This window comes from Bombus vosnesenskii, unplaced genomic scaffold (assembly GCF_011952255.1).
Source record: "Bombus vosnesenskii isolate JDL3184/JDL3185 unplaced genomic scaffold, Bvos_JDL3184-5_v1.1 scf7180000013266, whole genome shotgun sequence".
NCBI classification, from domain to species: Eukaryota; Metazoa; Arthropoda; class Insecta; order Hymenoptera; family Apidae; genus Bombus; species Bombus vosnesenskii.
Window position 1 is genome coordinate 3,445,678 of NW_022882926.1, and position 17,573 is coordinate 3,463,250.

Genomic DNA, 17,573 nt, shown 5'->3' on the forward strand with positions numbered 1-17,573 from the left:
ATACGCGTTATTAAAATATACTGAAACACTAAAATAATTTATTACTAGTTTCATAAGAAATAATAAACATACAATCACCCGTTACACATTCAATATATTTTTCTCAAACACATTACATGTTTATTTCTACAAACCATTTTATGTTTAATTATTGGCAACGATGTTTTTTACGAAAATTGTTAGAACTTCACTTATATTGTGAAAGGATATATTTTTTACACGTTAAATTTATTTTTTTATAGATATTGCTTACACATATATAAACATGTAACTACTGTAAATGAAAATAAACATTGTATGTTTTCTATATGTATACATAAAAACATATTCTCTATATAATTACAAGAATCATAATTTCAATTTCAATCAAGATATTATACGTTTTTCTGTAGTTATATCAGTTTTTGTATATTACAATAAGAATTTTCTAATTTTATCTAAACACAACGTAAAAATTCATAAAATTATATGCAAATTTGTTTTATTAAAGTCAATAATATTTATATATGATATAGAACTATCTTTCATTCTACCAATTAATTTTTAAATAAAACGTGGATATATAACGAATATATTATAAATATGTATAATATGTTTAATAATTTTTCACTGTATACATTTTCAATTTCAATATACCTATAAGTTAATCAAGTTAAAGTACTGCAATTTAATATTTACATTTATATTACAATATTAAACTTTCTATTTGTTCAAGACATTTTTTAGCTTCCACTACAGTTTCATTGTCATTTCTAGCTTTTGCTAAATCTTCTCCCTTGCTACAATTTTTTTTTGCTTCTTCATAAAGTCCTTTTGAAATAAATGCATGTCCCAAGTTGACATGAATGAAACCTAATTCAACCATATCTGGTAACTTGTTTCCTAAAAATATAATAATCTAATTTGGAGCAATTCAAATACAACAATATTTGTATTGATATTACCTATTTCTGCAGCTTTAGATAAATATTTAATAGTTTCATCATATTTTTGTAGTATATAACAGACACTTGCTAAGTTATTTAATAGAATAACAGTTTGTTCATTTTCTTCACCATTTATTTTTATGGATATATCATAAGCTTTAGTAAAGTATTCGAGAGCATTGTTATACTGCGATTGTGAGAAAAGCATAGATGCATATTTTTCTAAATTTAAGCCTAACAATTGTAATACATCTAGATTTTCACTGTCTTTAGCTAAATGATTTTGTAAATGTTGTAAACAAAATTTGTAACCATTGTCTGCTTTTCTATATTAACAGAATAAAATATTTTATTACTTTAAATTATTAGATATTGTATTTTATAAAAATTTTAAAAATAGATGGAATTTGTTACATGATTGCTTACTGTTTATCTCCTATTTTATCATATGTATCAGCAATCTTAAGACTAATATGAATAATTGCTAAATCATCCTGTGGAACTCCCTTAGCTATTAGTCTCTGTAAAACTGATTTAAATAGCTTTTCTGCTTTTTTATAGTCATTTGTATCATATGCTAGATTTGCCATTACATCATACACATAAGTTATACCATCATAATGCTGTAAAGTTTGTGCTTGGCGTAAAGCAACATGTAGCATTTGCTCTGCTTTCAGAAATTCTTCTTTCTATAAAGTTTGAGAATTATTGGTAAAACTATATTAAAATAAGAAGTTTACATTTAATATAAGAATGTAACATCGTTAACACTTTAATGATAATATAAGAGTGTTATGCCTAACCTGAATTAATAAAATTGATCGTTTAATTGTCATTGTTAATTCCTCAACATCATCTTTTTCTTCTTTAGGAAAAAATAAATTAAATAAAAAGCTACCTGATAGAATAAAATGTTTAGTTTGTGGCAAATTTTTCCTTTGTTTAATACTATAACATTTTTTCATCTTATTAATTTGTTGCGAATATATCATAAATGTACTTCTCTTTTTATTCAATAGACAGAAATATACAATATCATAGTTAGGCCTTATAACTGCTTGAAAATATTTGAATGTATTTATCATTATCTTTTGACAATACATTATATCGAACTGTGATTGTTTTAATATAATTTTGTGATGGTGAATTACATATACTTTTCATTACATAATTTTTTGATAACTATATACATCTACATACACATGGATGAAAACAAATTCTAATAATGTTTGTGAAAAACAATTGCTTTAAGTGAATACCCTGTTCTCAATTTTACATATATACACACGTATATCCAAAGTTGTAAGTTACAAAGTAGTAGTAACTGTAACAAGTGAATTGGAAATCAATTTAAATTAATACACATTATGTGTATAAGTAGATGCAAACTCTCTGGTAAATGTATGAGATGTGTCACGTGTATGAAACTATACCAAAAACGTAGTATGTACTTTTACAAAACAGCGCACATTATTATGTTAATTAATATGTATAATTATTTACTTATGTTCTACTAAGTATTCAGAAACGATATAGAAATAAAGATTTATGCACATTTATGACAAACTATTGTATATATAATTATATGTAAGTACGATATTGTACAATGTCGTTATAGTATTCTTCGCCCCACCCTTGTTTTTCGTATAGCAATGCTGCACACCTTGATTTCATGCATTACGTACCTTTTCACCTTACGGATATGAGATAGGTCATATCACAACAGGTAAGAAAGTTTCAGTTGTATCATTTTTTTATATACAAACATAGCAAACATAAAGTATATATATATCTATATATGATATTATCTACGTTAACTTCATGATAAGGATTACATATAAATATTTCTCGAAGTTTGGATCCCATGCATATTCGTACTTTATATGTGGTATCATATTTTTTGTTTCATTGAAACTTTATTATCATGTTGATATAGGTATTACTTAACATGATGACTTACCTTTTTTTATTCTAGAGAACCTTATATATATTTCCAGTTTATGTTTATGTTGCAAATTACATGTCCATGGACACTCCCTATTTTTTTTTTTAAATCACTGTTTAATAACATTTATCACCATATTTAGCATATTTTGCAAATATATATATTTTAATGTATTTTAATATAAAAATTAGTTTAATGTAATTTATGTGAATTGTTTAAATAAAGACATTCTATAAAGTAATAGAATATGAAATATAGATATTTAATATTTTTGAATGTTAATTACATATATATATGATTTGCTCTATTTTTTATTATTTCTTCAGTGAAAATGAGCTCACAAGATACAACTGACCATGTGTCAGCAGTTAATTCACCTAACATATCTTCAAGAACAAAAAATTGGGTCCAATTTGAAGATGAAGCACCTGTTAAAGATAATAATAGTTTAGAAGAGAAAACTAAAACAAATGCACCAGCTGTAATAAAGCCGGAGTCAGTAACAGTAAATGTTGAGAAAATTGGAAAATCTGTTGATAATTCAGATAATCAACAATCAAAAAATCATGAATATAGAGGTGCTGTGATATCAACTGAATCCGTCCAAATTAATTTAGATAGGTCAGGTTTAAGTCGTTCCATTACATCTGAAAGTCCAGATCTGAATTTACCATCTGATGTAAGAGTTTCTGATCCTAAGAGTGCTTCTCTGAAGACCATTGATCTCCGAGATGTATCTAATGGCAGAAGTACTACTAATAATATTATAAGTACACCTATTGGAAACATTAGACAAGGTTTTGCTAATGGGGATACTATAGTTACTCTTTTACCAGTTAATACTAGATGGCCATGGATTACTCCAGCTAAATTTCGTCCAGAATTAGTACCAGAAGAATTAATGGCTCAAGGTTTAACGGTAATTGTTTGATTATATTTTATTTCCTTTACACTGTTTTATAATAATCAATAATTTTATTTTATATTTTTTTGTATGTAAAGTTATGTATATTTATGTATAAGCTAATGTATTAAATTTTTACAGCTTACAGTAGAGGATTACGTACATATAATGGAGTTGCTTGTGAACGATGTACGTTTCAATATGTACAATGTGTGCTACAAGAGAATTCTTGTGCTTTGGATATTTACTGCATTTATTGTATTACTTGGCTTATTGTTTTCTGGAGTAACTGGTCTTACTTTATTTGGGCTTGGCGTCATGTGGTTAGTCCTCAATGCTGCTGCAATATTTTTTTGCATGTTCATCAAGATAAAATTAAACCACAATCTTGAGAAATGTATGGGTCAAGTGAACAAACATTTACTTCGACATAAAATATTGCTTGGATTGGATGATAGAGGAAAAATTTCATGTCACAAAGTTAATCTCTGCTTTATATACTTTGATACTACAGATTGCATCGTAAGTGTTACTAAATATATTTAATTTATACTTCGAGGCTTAATGTAATTGTTATATGTATTGTATGTTGTTATATGTATTATTTTCAATTAAAATTAACAATTTTGTTAAAAAATTGCTTATATTTTGTTACATATCATTTATATAATATATTTAAGAACTTATTTTATTTTACAATAGAAAAAATTACAAGAAGTTATAGAACGTGAAGAACGCGAAGGAAGAGTAATTGGCGAAGATGGAAATTCTGAAATGCGACGAAAAAGAGAATTGCAACAGCGAATGGATATAGATAACAGTGATATTGTAATACAAGGCAATACAACCACCAGAATTTCTCGCAAGCAGGTATGTTATTTTTATTTTAAGTACTTGTACTATATAAGTTGAATTTATATTCACTTATTTAACATATATTTTCTATAGTATATATGATGTTTTTGTAAAGTACATTTTACAAAAATGAACGGTATTTTCCTCAATTTTATAATCATTCTTACAATATTTTATGTTTTTATAAAATAAACTAAAAAAATATATCAGGGTAAAAGCGAACAAGTATTCTGCCGCTATGTACAACGTTGGGCAAAGGATTATTTACGTCGCCGATTGGATTGGACAGTAGACGAAGAAGGTGGAAATCCTTCTTCACCTCGTCACTTAGCATCGGCTTTATGTCCGTGTCAATATATAGAAGAATGGTTACGCAACAAGCCTCATGTTCAAGGCAGAGATTTCTGTCCTAGCTGGAGTAGTTTTCTTAAAGATAGAGGCATTTAAAGCAAAACTGTTTGATAGATATAAAAATTAAAAACAGTATTGTTCAAAACAATTTTAATAGATTTAATAATTATTTTGAACTTATTGAAATTAATTTTAATATCACCATTACAATGGTTTTTAGCAAGACATCTACATTAAATAAAAGATATTTTAAAAGTCAAAGAATTCAAATAGATCTATAGCTATATTAAAGTGTAATAGCTATATTAAAAATAGACAAATCAAAATTTATATTGATGAATGACAACTAGAGAAACTAACTTATACGAAATATGAAAACTACTCATAATTATGTACTTAACTATACAAGATTTTTACTTGTAACAATATTAATTACAATTAAGTTTACATATGATATTAATAAGTGAAATATTTTTCTAGAATTATTTTTTGGTGATTTGGATTTTTAATGATACACTTGGTATTGTTTTTCTTGATTATATTTTTTGTTGACTAATATGATATTAAATATGATATTACTATTAAATTTTATATTTGTATAAAACTTGTATAATTACACGTATATGTGTATGTACTACAAGCTTTATTTTTAGTGTTTTATATAATTGTACATAGTATGTAAATTAAAATAATTCAGAATTGCAAGCTTAATATACATGTATGTAGGAAATATTTCTGTAAAATGGTAAATGGTAAAAATTTTCTTAAAATATAATACAATCTGGGATGCATTTATGTTTGATAATGTTACCGCTTATGCATAACAGATTTTTCAATTTCATCGACTGACTATTGATGTTTAAGAAACGGATTTACATTATTACTATTATTTTGACTCTAGGTTTCTGAATGATGATGGTATGTGTTGACAGGAACGGGCGGAGTTGCTGTTGCTGAGGTATGCATCTCGATGGGCACATCACTTTGTGCGCCGCAGACTTGATCTGGTTATAGACTCACAGGAACGTAATAGAGACATCGCGGGTTTATCTGTTCCACCACGACATTGTGTCTCCGCCCGTTGTCCTTGTCAATTTATTGAGGACCATCTTAAGTACAAGCCTAGAGGCAAGTTAATATTTCGTTCGTTTTTTTTGATGCCGAACTTTGGTGGAAAATAGCTACAATCAGTCATAATTATAATGTAATCATAATTCGAGATAGTTAGATCTACTTTTTACACATATGAGAAACTTATATTTCATTATGTAAAGAAACAGCAAATTGAAATTAATTAATATTATATAATTAACCGACATAGGTAGTTACTATCACTAGTAACTATTAGATATATACACAAAACTACATATTCTATAATATTGTATTATTTCTTCTAATGATTTGAGATTATAAAAAATTTTGTTTCAGATATTTATATTACACTCTTGTTTAATCTAGCAGTACTTTAAAAATATGCTAATTTATATAATCAGAATTCATATATTTTATATATGATATCAAATTTTCTAAGCTCATTTGTTTCATTTTGCTTTATTTTTAATTAATCCAAATAACATTCACCATTTTACAAAATACAGTGACACATTATGTTAAGCACAAAAAAGTGATAAAAGAGATAGATTGTTAACACTTAAAAAAGGGAAAGCTATAACCATTCCATTATTGTTACATTATTCTCTACAAATCAAATTATTTTAAAATTCTAAAGACATTTAATACATGCTTTTATAATTATAATGAATTTTATAGAGAAATTATATATATATATTATATATGTGATGCTATATAATTTTCCCATAGTAATATTGGGAAGCTTATACTACATAAATTATATGTGATTAAGAGGAATTTGAATATCATAAAACTGAATATCTTTTGACTTGTAAAAAAAAAAGTTCCAGTATTCATTTAAGTTAACACAATTTATTCAATTGTAGAAATGATATTAAAACAGCTTAAAGCAATTTGTCATAATTGCGAATAATTGATTATTATAAATGTTGTAAAAAAAATACAACACTGAACTTATATATCTCTGAATTCCGTCCTAATTGAACATATCGATGCATTATGTAAAAAATATAATTAATATATTGTATACTTTTATATTCCGTTTAAAAAATACTTAATACCTATAAATGAATAGAGTTGTTCTACTTTTATATAAAACAAATGTAAAGCACTTTTATATATATATATTATTGTTACAGATGTTATAAATAAAAATATACACATAATATATATGTTTTTTTTGGTGGAGGTACAGTTGTAAAAAACCTTTTCATGAAAGTAAATTAACTACTTTGTGTAAGTCGTTTGTCTAGCCTTAAATATCTAGATATACCTTATGTATATAAATATTTTCCTAAAACATAGGTATTTGTCACTAACCACTGACTAATCCAGGGATGTTACTTGCATGCAGCTGGACAAAAGGCAATACATTTTGATATTTCATTTCAACCATATTTTGTGAGCACATGAAAATCATTCATTAAATAGTATAACTGTAAGTACTATTAAATCTGAATTCTTATCATATATGCAAACATGATATAGGTAATTGCTTTATATGTCGTTTATACATATAATTACATTATAACCATAAAAATATCATAACACAAAATAGGAAATGTCTTTTTCAAATACATATTTAATTATTTCATCTACATAATATTTTCATACTTTTAACAAAAGATATTAATTTAAAATTTTGTGCATGATTTTTTCAGGATATCCACCTGGCTTTACATGGTGTGCTTATCTTAATGACCCATTAGTTAGGTATGATATTACAGCAGGTATCCCTAATTAGCAATATTAATGATTGAATGAATGCACAACAGTATTTATTAAGAGATTTGTAAAGATAATCATATTAATATCCATTGTTCTACTATCTGACTTATTTTTTACTATATTCGAGTATAAACACAACGAAGTTCATATCATGGATATAATAGATAATCCAGATAATATAATAAAGAAAAACAAAATACATTTAAAAAATTGAAATTAATTTATTATTTCATATTCTGAAGTACATGTTCAAATATTTACAAAGTATAAATATAATAAATTTAGATAGAATTTAATTAATGATATTTACTATTGTAACTGTAGTGCCTATGAACTGCCTATAACTATTATAACAATATTATTATAATACTATTATTATAATATATCATGTAGAATATGTAAAGATTTACAATTAAGATTAATTTAAGAAAAATCAATTAATTATATGTATTAAATTATTCAAATATATACATATATACATAATATATAACATACATAAATATATACATATTTTGATATACAAATAATATAGAGGAATAATTATGTATATTTATTTTTATAAAAAGTTAATTATATGTATAATAGAGGGGGTATTAATATTTTATATAAAAATATCTACACACACATGTATAAATTAAAATATAAATATATGTATTATGATAAGTATTACTTTGCATAATTAGCTAATTTTTAGTACATTACATTAATAATTAAAACAATATGAAATTGATAATGATTATATATTAAAATTTTTTTCATATGAAGGATTAATCAGTTGATTTCAGTAGAATTTATAAATATAAAAAATTTATGTTATTAATGCAGCTTGTGCTTGTTTCTTAATATTGTCTGCAAGTTTTCTTATTTCTTCGTTATCAGCTTTCAGCTGTTGTTCTCTTTCTGCAAGGGTAGTTTCCAAATATCTTAACTGTTGTTTTATACTTAAATACATCTTTACCTTCTGATAGGTATCAGAAGTATTTGTGTTAATTGAATGTTCTCCAAAAGTTTTATCTGGGAACAAAATTTTTATTTTCGCATAGATTAATATTAATAAATAATGACACAATTGTTATAAGAAGTAAACATATATAATTAAGCAAACAATGAAGTTACGACTTGAAACATTAGTTTAATATTCTTATTACAGTTATTTATAGTAAAGTAACTAAGTAAATAATACCTTTATTAATTATTTTAAATGCTATGTCATCTATAGGAGCATTATTAAGGTCTTCTAATATATGTTCAGAATCCGGAATATGAGGTCTCGGTGGTAAATTGTTCTTTTTATTACTAAACATATTTAATTTGATGATGTATTCATACAGGTACACATAATCACTTAAGTCTATTAACATTAATATCATACGAGCTTAGCATAAGCAAATCTGTATCAGAAAGATCAATAGAAAGGTAGATATTTCGTCTGTCTCAAATCCTTCCTTCTTCCCCTGTGCTGGAATTTTTTCTTACAGGGATAAGACACATAAGTACAACACAGAACCCACGATCACGGTCATATAAACGGTACTACACTTATATACTGCCGAAACCTAGGGAAAACCGTCCGAAAATTAAACTGTGACTATTTATGAAAAATCAACATGGAGGACAACAAGGTTCTCGTTCTGCGCATGCGTGACATGCTATGAATATTACACAAAACACAGGCACTTTATTCATTTCTGTCTGTCTCGTAAGAACGCAAACTTTGTTGATCTTCCATATTGATTTTTTAAGACTCAATATTCGGTCGGTTTACCCTAGCGAATGCCGAAACGTGATCGAGATCTATTTATATGATCGTACGACGGAACCTTAAGGGGGGGTAAGGTTTTAAATTTTTTTTGCATTTTTTTTTTATTTTAATTGAATGCATAACATCTTAAGAATATTGTGTCAAAATTTCAAGTCGATTGGAGCAAAATTGACGAAGTTACGAGTATTTTTATACATGTCGGATGATATTACCTACTCGACCCGAGCGTGCTATTGTTACTTCGCAGACATTTTTTTCTCTATATAATACCTAATCTTACCCCCAGATCTATTTATAGTACTTAACGACTTAAGTACAAACCTCCTTATACCTGTACTGTATATTTTGTCAGTGTAGAGTAAAAAATTTAGTGTAGGAGTAAATATTCTATTTTCATTAAGTTTTGTGTTAAATTATTACTAAAATGCCTAAAAAAGTTACTAGATCTGATAGACAATCAACTGGTTCGAGATTATATCGACCTAGAAAAATTGTACCTCCGCATAAACGTAAATACGAAGGCACTTCAACAAATAGCGCGTCAACTAAAAAAATAAAAGTGACTGTTGAAGACCAAATTACGAAGGATCGTAAAAAATATTATAGGATAATTGATTTTTTATTAGTCTTTTCAACAATTACTACGCTAGTGAAGAGGTGAACCGATAAAATTCGCTTATGAACGTTTTATACCAGATTTTTTAGTATTCAAAACTTTAAAGCGTTTTCCCCACAACTCACGTTTTCAAAGTCGGTGCCCCCAATTACTTCAAAACTACTGCACCAATCCTGTTGAAATTTTGAAAACTACTTCTGTACATAATTTGCGAGGTAATGCTGTAGAGTTTTTTCAAATTTGTTAATTATTTTTATTTTAAAATAACAAATTAGCCGAAAATTTTCGCACAAAATCGCGTTTTTTCCTTCAAAGTGTTCCAAAAAAGTGAAAAATTGAAATTTCGAAAAAATCTTCGCAGCGTTACCTGGGGAAAGCTGTTACCTAACGAATGAACTTTAATTTTTTGATTTCTGATGACCCAGCACCACGTTCTGAGGGGCACCGCAATTATACTTTTTTCCGAGACACGTCCGAAAAATTGCTGCCATTGCCGTATTTTTTAATATTCCTCCGTGAAAATTTTATACAATATTCTTCGAATGTCATATTTTAATGTACTGGTAATGTATTGGTTTTAAAAAAGAAATTTTAACTGTATCGTTAGAAAAAATTCACAAAACATGCCTTTTTTTGTACGAATTAACCTTAAACAGATCATGGCGTGTATAGGCAGGTATAGCCAATTGACCACACAGGCACCAGTCACCAGCTATTACATCTATCGATGCTTTGACATGCATACTAGGGTCTAGGCCCACTTATTCATACCTATAAGCTCTCATATAGTCGTTAAGAAGAAAATTAAGATTACATCAAATGAATTATAAAGTTACTGATGTTTAAAGTTGGAATACTCTCGTACCAACTTAAATATATCTCCTTTAACTAAGCTCCTTCTTGGAAAAAGTATCATCAATGCAAATTATGTATACATATTAAATGATGCATAAAAATTATAAAATGAAAATTTTTTGAGATTAAGAAATATAAATCATTTTCACTATCTTTCGATGTAAATAATGTGTACTATGTTGAAAGAGAAATAAACAATAAATTATTTTTGATATTATTTAAATTTATAGAAATTTGTATTAAATTTAAGATCACATAATATTTTTCTTAATAAATATATTTTTTTCAGAAATAAATTACGTAGCTATATACTATTATCATAGAGGAAATTCCTCTCTACTATTATCTGCTATTACTATTACTTCACATTCACATTTCGTATTACCAGGTATCACATTTATTATACATTTGTTTTAAATATGTATCTTATCATTTTATAAATTTCTAAGTTTCAAATTAAATATAAATTTTAATATTCTATCTATAAATTTAATAATTCAATTATGGTAATTAAAAAATTCATAATATAAAAGAACAATATATGCAAGATATTTAATTTAAGAATTAATAATTCATCTTCCTAAATACGTTGTCTGTCTTTATGTAAATCTTTCTCTTTTAGTATACGTGTATGTTAAACAGTCAATTGAATTAGATTCATGATATCGCGCAGTTTTCAAACTTCCTTCAGGATCGTGCCGGTAACGTACTACTCTTTGTGTGTTATATCCTTTATATGTTTTAGATATATTAAAATAGATCAAACATTTATGACATAGTAAAATAGAATAAAAAAAGTCATTTCGATATTGTTGATATCATAATATAAATAATTTTTTAGCGATTTCTGTGTAACAACGTAATCAACATGCCTCCAAAACAAACTCGAACTCCAAAGGTTAGACAATTAAATAAATCATACTTTAAATATTTTTATCAGTGTAATAATTTTGTGTTAGGATATATATTTTTATAAATGTAATTGCAACACTTTGTTCAAGATGTTTTGTGTAATTCAGTTATTGAATATGTTACTGCAAAATATTGAGTAATTTATAAAAGAAATATTTATTTTGCTTTTATTTTGAATCAGGAAAATTCTATGGGAATTAAAAGTGAAAAAAAGAATAAAGTAAAATCAGAAGCAACAAAGAAAAGGTCTAAACCTAATACAGATGATAACGAAGAACCTACTGCAAAGCGTTTCAAAACAGACAAAAAATCAGTTTTGAATAGAATAGATACAAATTTAAATGAAATTGATTTTGGTTGTTCAAAGTTAAATGCAAAAGGAAACAAATATAATTTAAAAATTTCCAGTTGGAATGTTTCTGGCATAAGAGCAGTCATTAAAGTATGGTAACAATTTTATTATATTCTGTAGCTTTTAATGAAATTTTATGTCAGTTTGATATTATATTGATTTAGAAAAATGGAATGGAATATATGTTGAAAGAAGATGCAGACATAATTGCATTACAAGAGACCAAATGTGATAAAAATAAGTTACCTGAAGAAGTTAAATTAAATGGATATCATTATTATTTTCTTGAGAGTAAGGATCTTTTTTATAATCTATTATAAATTTTTATTTATAAAATAACAAATTATATATATGTTATAAATAGGTAAAAAACCTGGATATTGTGGTGTTGCATTATATACAAAAGAAAAACCAATTGATATAAAATATGGTTTAGATAATGTTGAATTTGATAGCGAAGGAAGATTAATTACTGCAGAATATTCAAATTTCTACTTAGTTAATGTTTGTAAGTTATTCGGACTTTATGTGGATAAAAATCTGTGGATATTATGTACTAAATTTTGTAACTGTATACAGATGTTCCTAATGCTGGTCAAAAATTAATAACATTGCCAAAAAGATTAAAATGGAACGAAGCTTTTAAAGCTTATGTAAAGAATCTGGATGAAAAGAAACCTGTTATTATTTGTGGTGATATGAATGTTGCTCATCAAAAAATAGGTAGAATTCTTTTTATTCATTAAATTATTTCTTCCTAATTTTTGAAAATTAATGAAATTATAAAAACTACTTTCATAATTCGTTTAGATCTCAAAAATCCAGACACGAATAAAAAAAATGCTGGATTTACACAAGAGGAACGAAGTGGTATGACAGATTTCTTAGATGCAGGATTTGTGGATACTTTTAGAGCTTTATATCCTGATAAGGAAGGTGCATACACATTTTGGTCATATTTTGCTAATGCACGTAGTAAAAATATAGGATGGTGAGTATAAAAAATTTGTTTATTATGAATTTAAATATTAAAAATGTAATCTTCATTTTATATTTTATAATCTTTTATATAGGAGACTAGATTATTTTTTGGTGTCAGAACAAATTAAGGATAATGTTTGTGACAATGTTATAAGGGATAAAGTGTATGGCAGTGATCATTGTCCTATTGTACTTTACATTAACATATAATTAAATATGTATAACTGAATGCATATTTTATAATTATATTATGTGTTCGAGTATTTTACTAACTTTGTTGTATTTAACCTATTTATTTCGTGTTCTAAAAATAAAATTTTATTTGAAAAATATCATTTCATATTTATTATTACAGTAACAACATAAAATCTGATTTTTTTAATAGAAATAAATATTTACAGATAATGGATATCTGAATCCTTTTATTTTTCACTACACTGTGTAAAATACATTTCTAAGTAGTATTCAATATATTGAATTAATATAATTTTATTATTAACCTAACATAAATGATACTTTTGAGGCCTAACCTAATCTCAGATATAAAACTTGATACATTTTACCTCTAGTATTTACTACCATTTATGTTTTTTAAATAATTGTTTTCGACGGTTCTGAAATAAATTACAGTACCTTCATTCAAACCTCAATAAATCAACTTTTAACAAAATGTATAACGTAAAAATCTTACGATCCTTTATCAATAATGATTGAAGAATAAAAACAATAACTGTAACAAAAACGAATCGATAAATTTAATTGTAATTGGAAATGACTTCGGCAACGGACAGGATTATTAAATTATATAAATATGAAAGTTTCTTATATTTTCTTCTGTGGACTGGTGCAGTATTATATTCCATTTATGAAGTATTTTTAATTAATTCTTGTAAGAATTTAAGCATTTATTTTATGTCTATCTGTTATAAATGTATATCTATATTTCAAACTATATACATAACTTTTAGATTTTACTAATTATGATGATTTGTATGGTGATTTTGCACCAGGATGGACATGGATTGGAAGGAAACAAGATGTTTCTGATGAAGAATGGAGAATATGGGTACCATTGATGATAAAATTAATACCTTGGTTATTTCTGCATCACTTTATCAGTCATTTTATAAAGATTATATCAAATTCTATGGTGTGACAATTTAGTATTATTCTATATTTTGTTATTTTTCTCTAATTATTTTACTAATAATGTTATATGTTTCTGCAGCTATTGTGTTGTTGGTACATCCTTATATCTTTATTATTTTTGTATTATTGTATTGGAACCTTCAGTATGTTATGTGCATTAATGCATCCAAGTATACTCTATATTTTAACATACAAACATGGCAAATCTATTATATGGATGATAAATATATTATTTTTATTTATAATACATTTTCTTAAAATTCCGGGTGGTTTCTTCCAAAATACATTGAAATTAAATGATGAAGAACACTACATTTTAACTCATATATTATGTTGGGTTCAACTAAGAAGCATTAGCTACAGTATGGATAATATAAAATCACATTTAGAAAATAAATGTGATTATATACTCTTTTTTGTACAAAATCTTTTATACAAATTGGCATATTGTTTATATTTGCCTACATTATCCTTAGGACCACTAGTTTTATATCAGGAATTCATTAATTCTGTATGTATCATATTTTATTAAAATCGTGTTTGTTTTTAATTATTGAGAACAAATGAGAAATACGTTTTTGCATTCTTACAGGTAAAAGGATCATTTCAATTTTTGAGACCTGCAAATCTTGGAAATTTTCTTTTTAATGTCATTAGATACATTTTCTGGATACTGTTCGCTAACTTGTTTTTGCATTTTCTTTATTTTAGTGCAATACAATATCATCCAGAGGTAAAATTATTTTTCTACATATAGTATTTTTCACTGAAAATCTATCTATTTCTTTTCATAAAAACAGGTTATTAAGGATTTAAATCCATGGGCTTTATATGGATTAGGATATTGTATGGGGCAATTTTTTTTAATTAAGTATGTCGTAGTATATGGACTCAATCACACTTTATGTGCAATAGATAATGTAAAAGCTCCCCCTCAACCTAAATGTGTAGCAAGAATTCATTTGTATTCTGACATGTGGAAATATTTTGATCAAGGCTTATACAAGTTTCTTATTAGGTATGATTGAAATATATAAATATGATATGTAATTATAATGAAAATTTTCAAAACACAAAATATTTTTCAGGTATATTTATGTACCTTCATTGAAATCAAATTTTAACAAATTACTCGCTTCGTTTTTATGTTTTACATTCGTTTTTTTATGGCATGGGATGCAGATAAACATTTTTATTTGGGCATTTTTAAATTTTGTAGGATTAAATATTGAAAGTTTAATCAAATTAACTGGTAAAAACAAATATTTTTTAAATGTACGAAAAAGATATCTGTCAGAAACAAATGCGAGACGATTTCATTGCATCTTAGCAAGTCCTCTATTAGCAATTTCTGTAATATCTAATTTTTACTTTTTTGTTGGAGAAGAAATTGGAAATATTTACATCTCTAGAATACTACATGGTACTATTTTATTGTATTTTACAACTTATTTACAACTTTATTATTTCAAATAAAAGTGAACAAATATGTATTATATAATTTTTGTGTAGTTCACAGAGTTGTTTACTTTAAATTTTTGCATGTTTCATTACAGATACATGGTATAGTACATTTGTATTACTCTTCTTCCTTTATTGCTGTTGTCAAGTTTCTATAGATATAAAAAATTGGGAATTACAAAAATATTCAAAACTATAAAAAGCTGAGAATTACACACCACTATACAATATATTTTGAGAAAATGTATATTTTGTTCATAATTATATTATCAAATAACTTTTAAACATTTTATTGTTTTAAGTACAAAATGAGTATAAAAATACAATATATAACTAAAATTACTTTTTATATTAACATTGTTATAAACCTTTAACGTTTATTACAAATGATAATAAAAAATTAGTACAAAGTATATGTATGAATATTTTTTATGTAATTATTATTGTATTTATAATATACTATTAATAACCAACTTTATCATACCTGCAAGGCACATTATATTTCGTAATATATAAATTTTTGCGAAAATAATTTTTTACTTCTTTCCTTTTATGTTTTATATAATATTTAATCAATTCATTTGTTTACATGTTTCTACAGTGATACAGGAAATGCTTCTGTCTTATTCATATACCTTAAGACACTCACATTTTTATTTTTGAAACTTTACATTAAAATATATTTTCATTAAAACGTTTTAGTTGTACTTTATCTTTAGAAAAGATATACAAATTTTTGTACAAATTTTCAATATTAAGCTTCAAGCAGTAAAAAACCCGAATTTGTTATTTATGCATGTTAATTTCACTATCATTTTTATTCATTGATATTTATAATCATTGTTTTGAGCGAAAGAAAATTTTTAAAAGTCACCTACGTATAATAATTTGAGTTTTTAGAATTTATTTTTCTGTAATGAAATACTGCAATATAAATTACTCAACTATTTTCAGAAAATATATTCAATATATTATATTATTCCTTGAACATTAATATCTGAAGATAATAATAATAAATTGTTTATATATTTTTATAAGAAAACGTTGAGAATATGTATAATATCAAGAAAACTTTAAATTTTTATGGAAGACATTTTTGAGCTATATTTGAAGAAATATAAGTATTTCAAAATATTAAAAAAGATAGCACAATGAATGATTATTTGCTGTTTATAAATGTTGTACATTTTGCGATAAAAATATGATCTATATGTATAAAAGAAGAAAGTGTGCTACAAATAGAAACAGGTAATACATTCTCCATAAATTGCTTAAAATAAATATAAAATATAATAAACAATATTTTTGTAATTCATTTAAGCAAAATATATGAGAACTTAGAAAGCAACCACCAGTGATATTAAAAATTTCTGTTTGACTAAGCAAATTATGAATTTGTACTACATTTTCCAATATTTGGCACACAAACAAATATAATTGTTATTAAGTATCTATATTTCTATTGTAATAAGTAAATTAATAATAACTTTTGTATAATTGATTTGTTAATATATACATAAAAAATTGTTATAGAAAATTTAATAAACGCTATTTTTTCAACTTTAACATCTGGAATGCCTAATAAAAACTTTGTGACATCTATAACTTGTTTCCAGAAATTATAGGTTAAACAGTTTAAGAAATAATTTTATGTCACTTGAAAACAATATATGTGTATGTATAT

At 25.3% G+C, this 17,573-nt stretch overlaps 5 protein-coding genes across 9 annotated transcripts; 3 read left to right on the top strand and 2 right to left on the bottom strand.

Moving 5' to 3' along the window:
- Nucleotides 1-74: 74 nt before the first annotated feature.
- Nucleotides 75-2,198, bottom strand: LOC117230198 (tetratricopeptide repeat protein 19 homolog, mitochondrial). The gene is made up of 4 exons (XM_033487350.1): nucleotides 1,730-2,198; nucleotides 1,353-1,615; nucleotides 945-1,252; nucleotides 75-882 (listed from the first exon to the last, which is right to left on the bottom strand). The coding sequence occupies exons 1-4, from the start codon at nucleotides 2,027-2,029 to the stop codon at nucleotides 686-688; spliced, it is 1,068 nt and encodes a 355-aa protein (XP_033343241.1). The 5' UTR covers nucleotides 2,030-2,198; the 3' UTR covers nucleotides 75-685.
- A 302-nt stretch (nucleotides 2,199-2,500) lies between these two features.
- On the top strand, nucleotides 2,501-8,020 carry LOC117230194 (transmembrane protein 268). Of its 4 annotated transcripts, XM_033487344.1 has the most exons (7): nucleotides 2,502-2,652; nucleotides 3,198-3,790; nucleotides 3,917-4,297; nucleotides 4,478-4,645; nucleotides 5,914-6,109; nucleotides 7,428-7,511; nucleotides 7,735-7,844. In XM_033487344.1, exons 2-6 carry the CDS (start codon nucleotides 3,203-3,205, stop codon nucleotides 7,484-7,486), a joined length of 1,392 nt encoding a protein of 463 aa, XP_033343235.1. In that variant the 5' UTR covers nucleotides 2,502-2,652; nucleotides 3,198-3,202; the 3' UTR covers nucleotides 7,487-7,511; nucleotides 7,735-7,844. The 4 variants fall into 4 exon arrangements, with proteins under 4 accessions (XP_033343236.1, XP_033343235.1, XP_033343234.1 ...); XM_033487343.1 differs by lacking the exon at nucleotides 7,428-7,511 and having other exon boundaries at nucleotides 7,735-8,015; XM_033487345.1 differs by lacking the exons at nucleotides 5,914-6,109; nucleotides 7,428-7,511; nucleotides 7,735-7,844 and adding an exon at nucleotides 4,841-5,518 and having other exon boundaries at nucleotides 2,501-2,652.
- Nucleotides 8,021-8,431: 411 nt separating this feature from the next.
- On the bottom strand, nucleotides 8,432-9,399 carry LOC117230200 (UPF0449 protein C19orf25 homolog). Its single transcript, XM_033487353.1, has 2 exons — nucleotides 8,985-9,399; nucleotides 8,432-8,815 (listed from the first exon to the last, which is right to left on the bottom strand). The coding sequence occupies exons 1-2, from the start codon at nucleotides 9,169-9,171 to the stop codon at nucleotides 8,610-8,612; spliced, it is 393 nt and encodes a 130-aa protein (XP_033343244.1). The 5' UTR covers nucleotides 9,172-9,399; the 3' UTR covers nucleotides 8,432-8,609.
- A 2,257-nt stretch (nucleotides 9,400-11,656) lies between these two features.
- On the top strand, nucleotides 11,657-13,537 carry LOC117230197 (exodeoxyribonuclease). The gene is made up of 8 exons (XM_033487349.1): nucleotides 11,657-11,735; nucleotides 11,876-11,932; nucleotides 12,128-12,388; nucleotides 12,463-12,589; nucleotides 12,663-12,806; nucleotides 12,878-13,021; nucleotides 13,109-13,289; nucleotides 13,372-13,537. Exons 1-8 carry the CDS (start codon nucleotides 11,694-11,696, stop codon nucleotides 13,487-13,489), a joined length of 1,074 nt encoding a protein of 357 aa, XP_033343240.1. The 5' UTR covers nucleotides 11,657-11,693; the 3' UTR covers nucleotides 13,490-13,537.
- A 194-nt stretch (nucleotides 13,538-13,731) lies between these two features.
- LOC117230192 (protein-cysteine N-palmitoyltransferase Rasp) lies at nucleotides 13,732-16,429 on the top strand. Of its 2 annotated transcripts, XM_033487339.1 has the most exons (7): nucleotides 13,732-14,168; nucleotides 14,248-14,429; nucleotides 14,508-14,939; nucleotides 15,021-15,161; nucleotides 15,229-15,446; nucleotides 15,517-15,851; nucleotides 15,985-16,429. In XM_033487339.1, the coding sequence occupies exons 1-7, from the start codon at nucleotides 14,051-14,053 to the stop codon at nucleotides 16,086-16,088; spliced, it is 1,530 nt and encodes a 509-aa protein (XP_033343230.1). In that variant the 5' UTR covers nucleotides 13,732-14,050; the 3' UTR covers nucleotides 16,089-16,429. The 2 variants fall into 2 exon arrangements, with proteins under 2 accessions (XP_033343230.1, XP_033343231.1); XM_033487340.1 differs by lacking the exon at nucleotides 15,985-16,429 and having other exon boundaries at nucleotides 13,734-14,168; nucleotides 15,648-15,803.
- The last annotated feature ends 1,144 nt before the right edge of the window (nucleotides 16,430-17,573 follow it).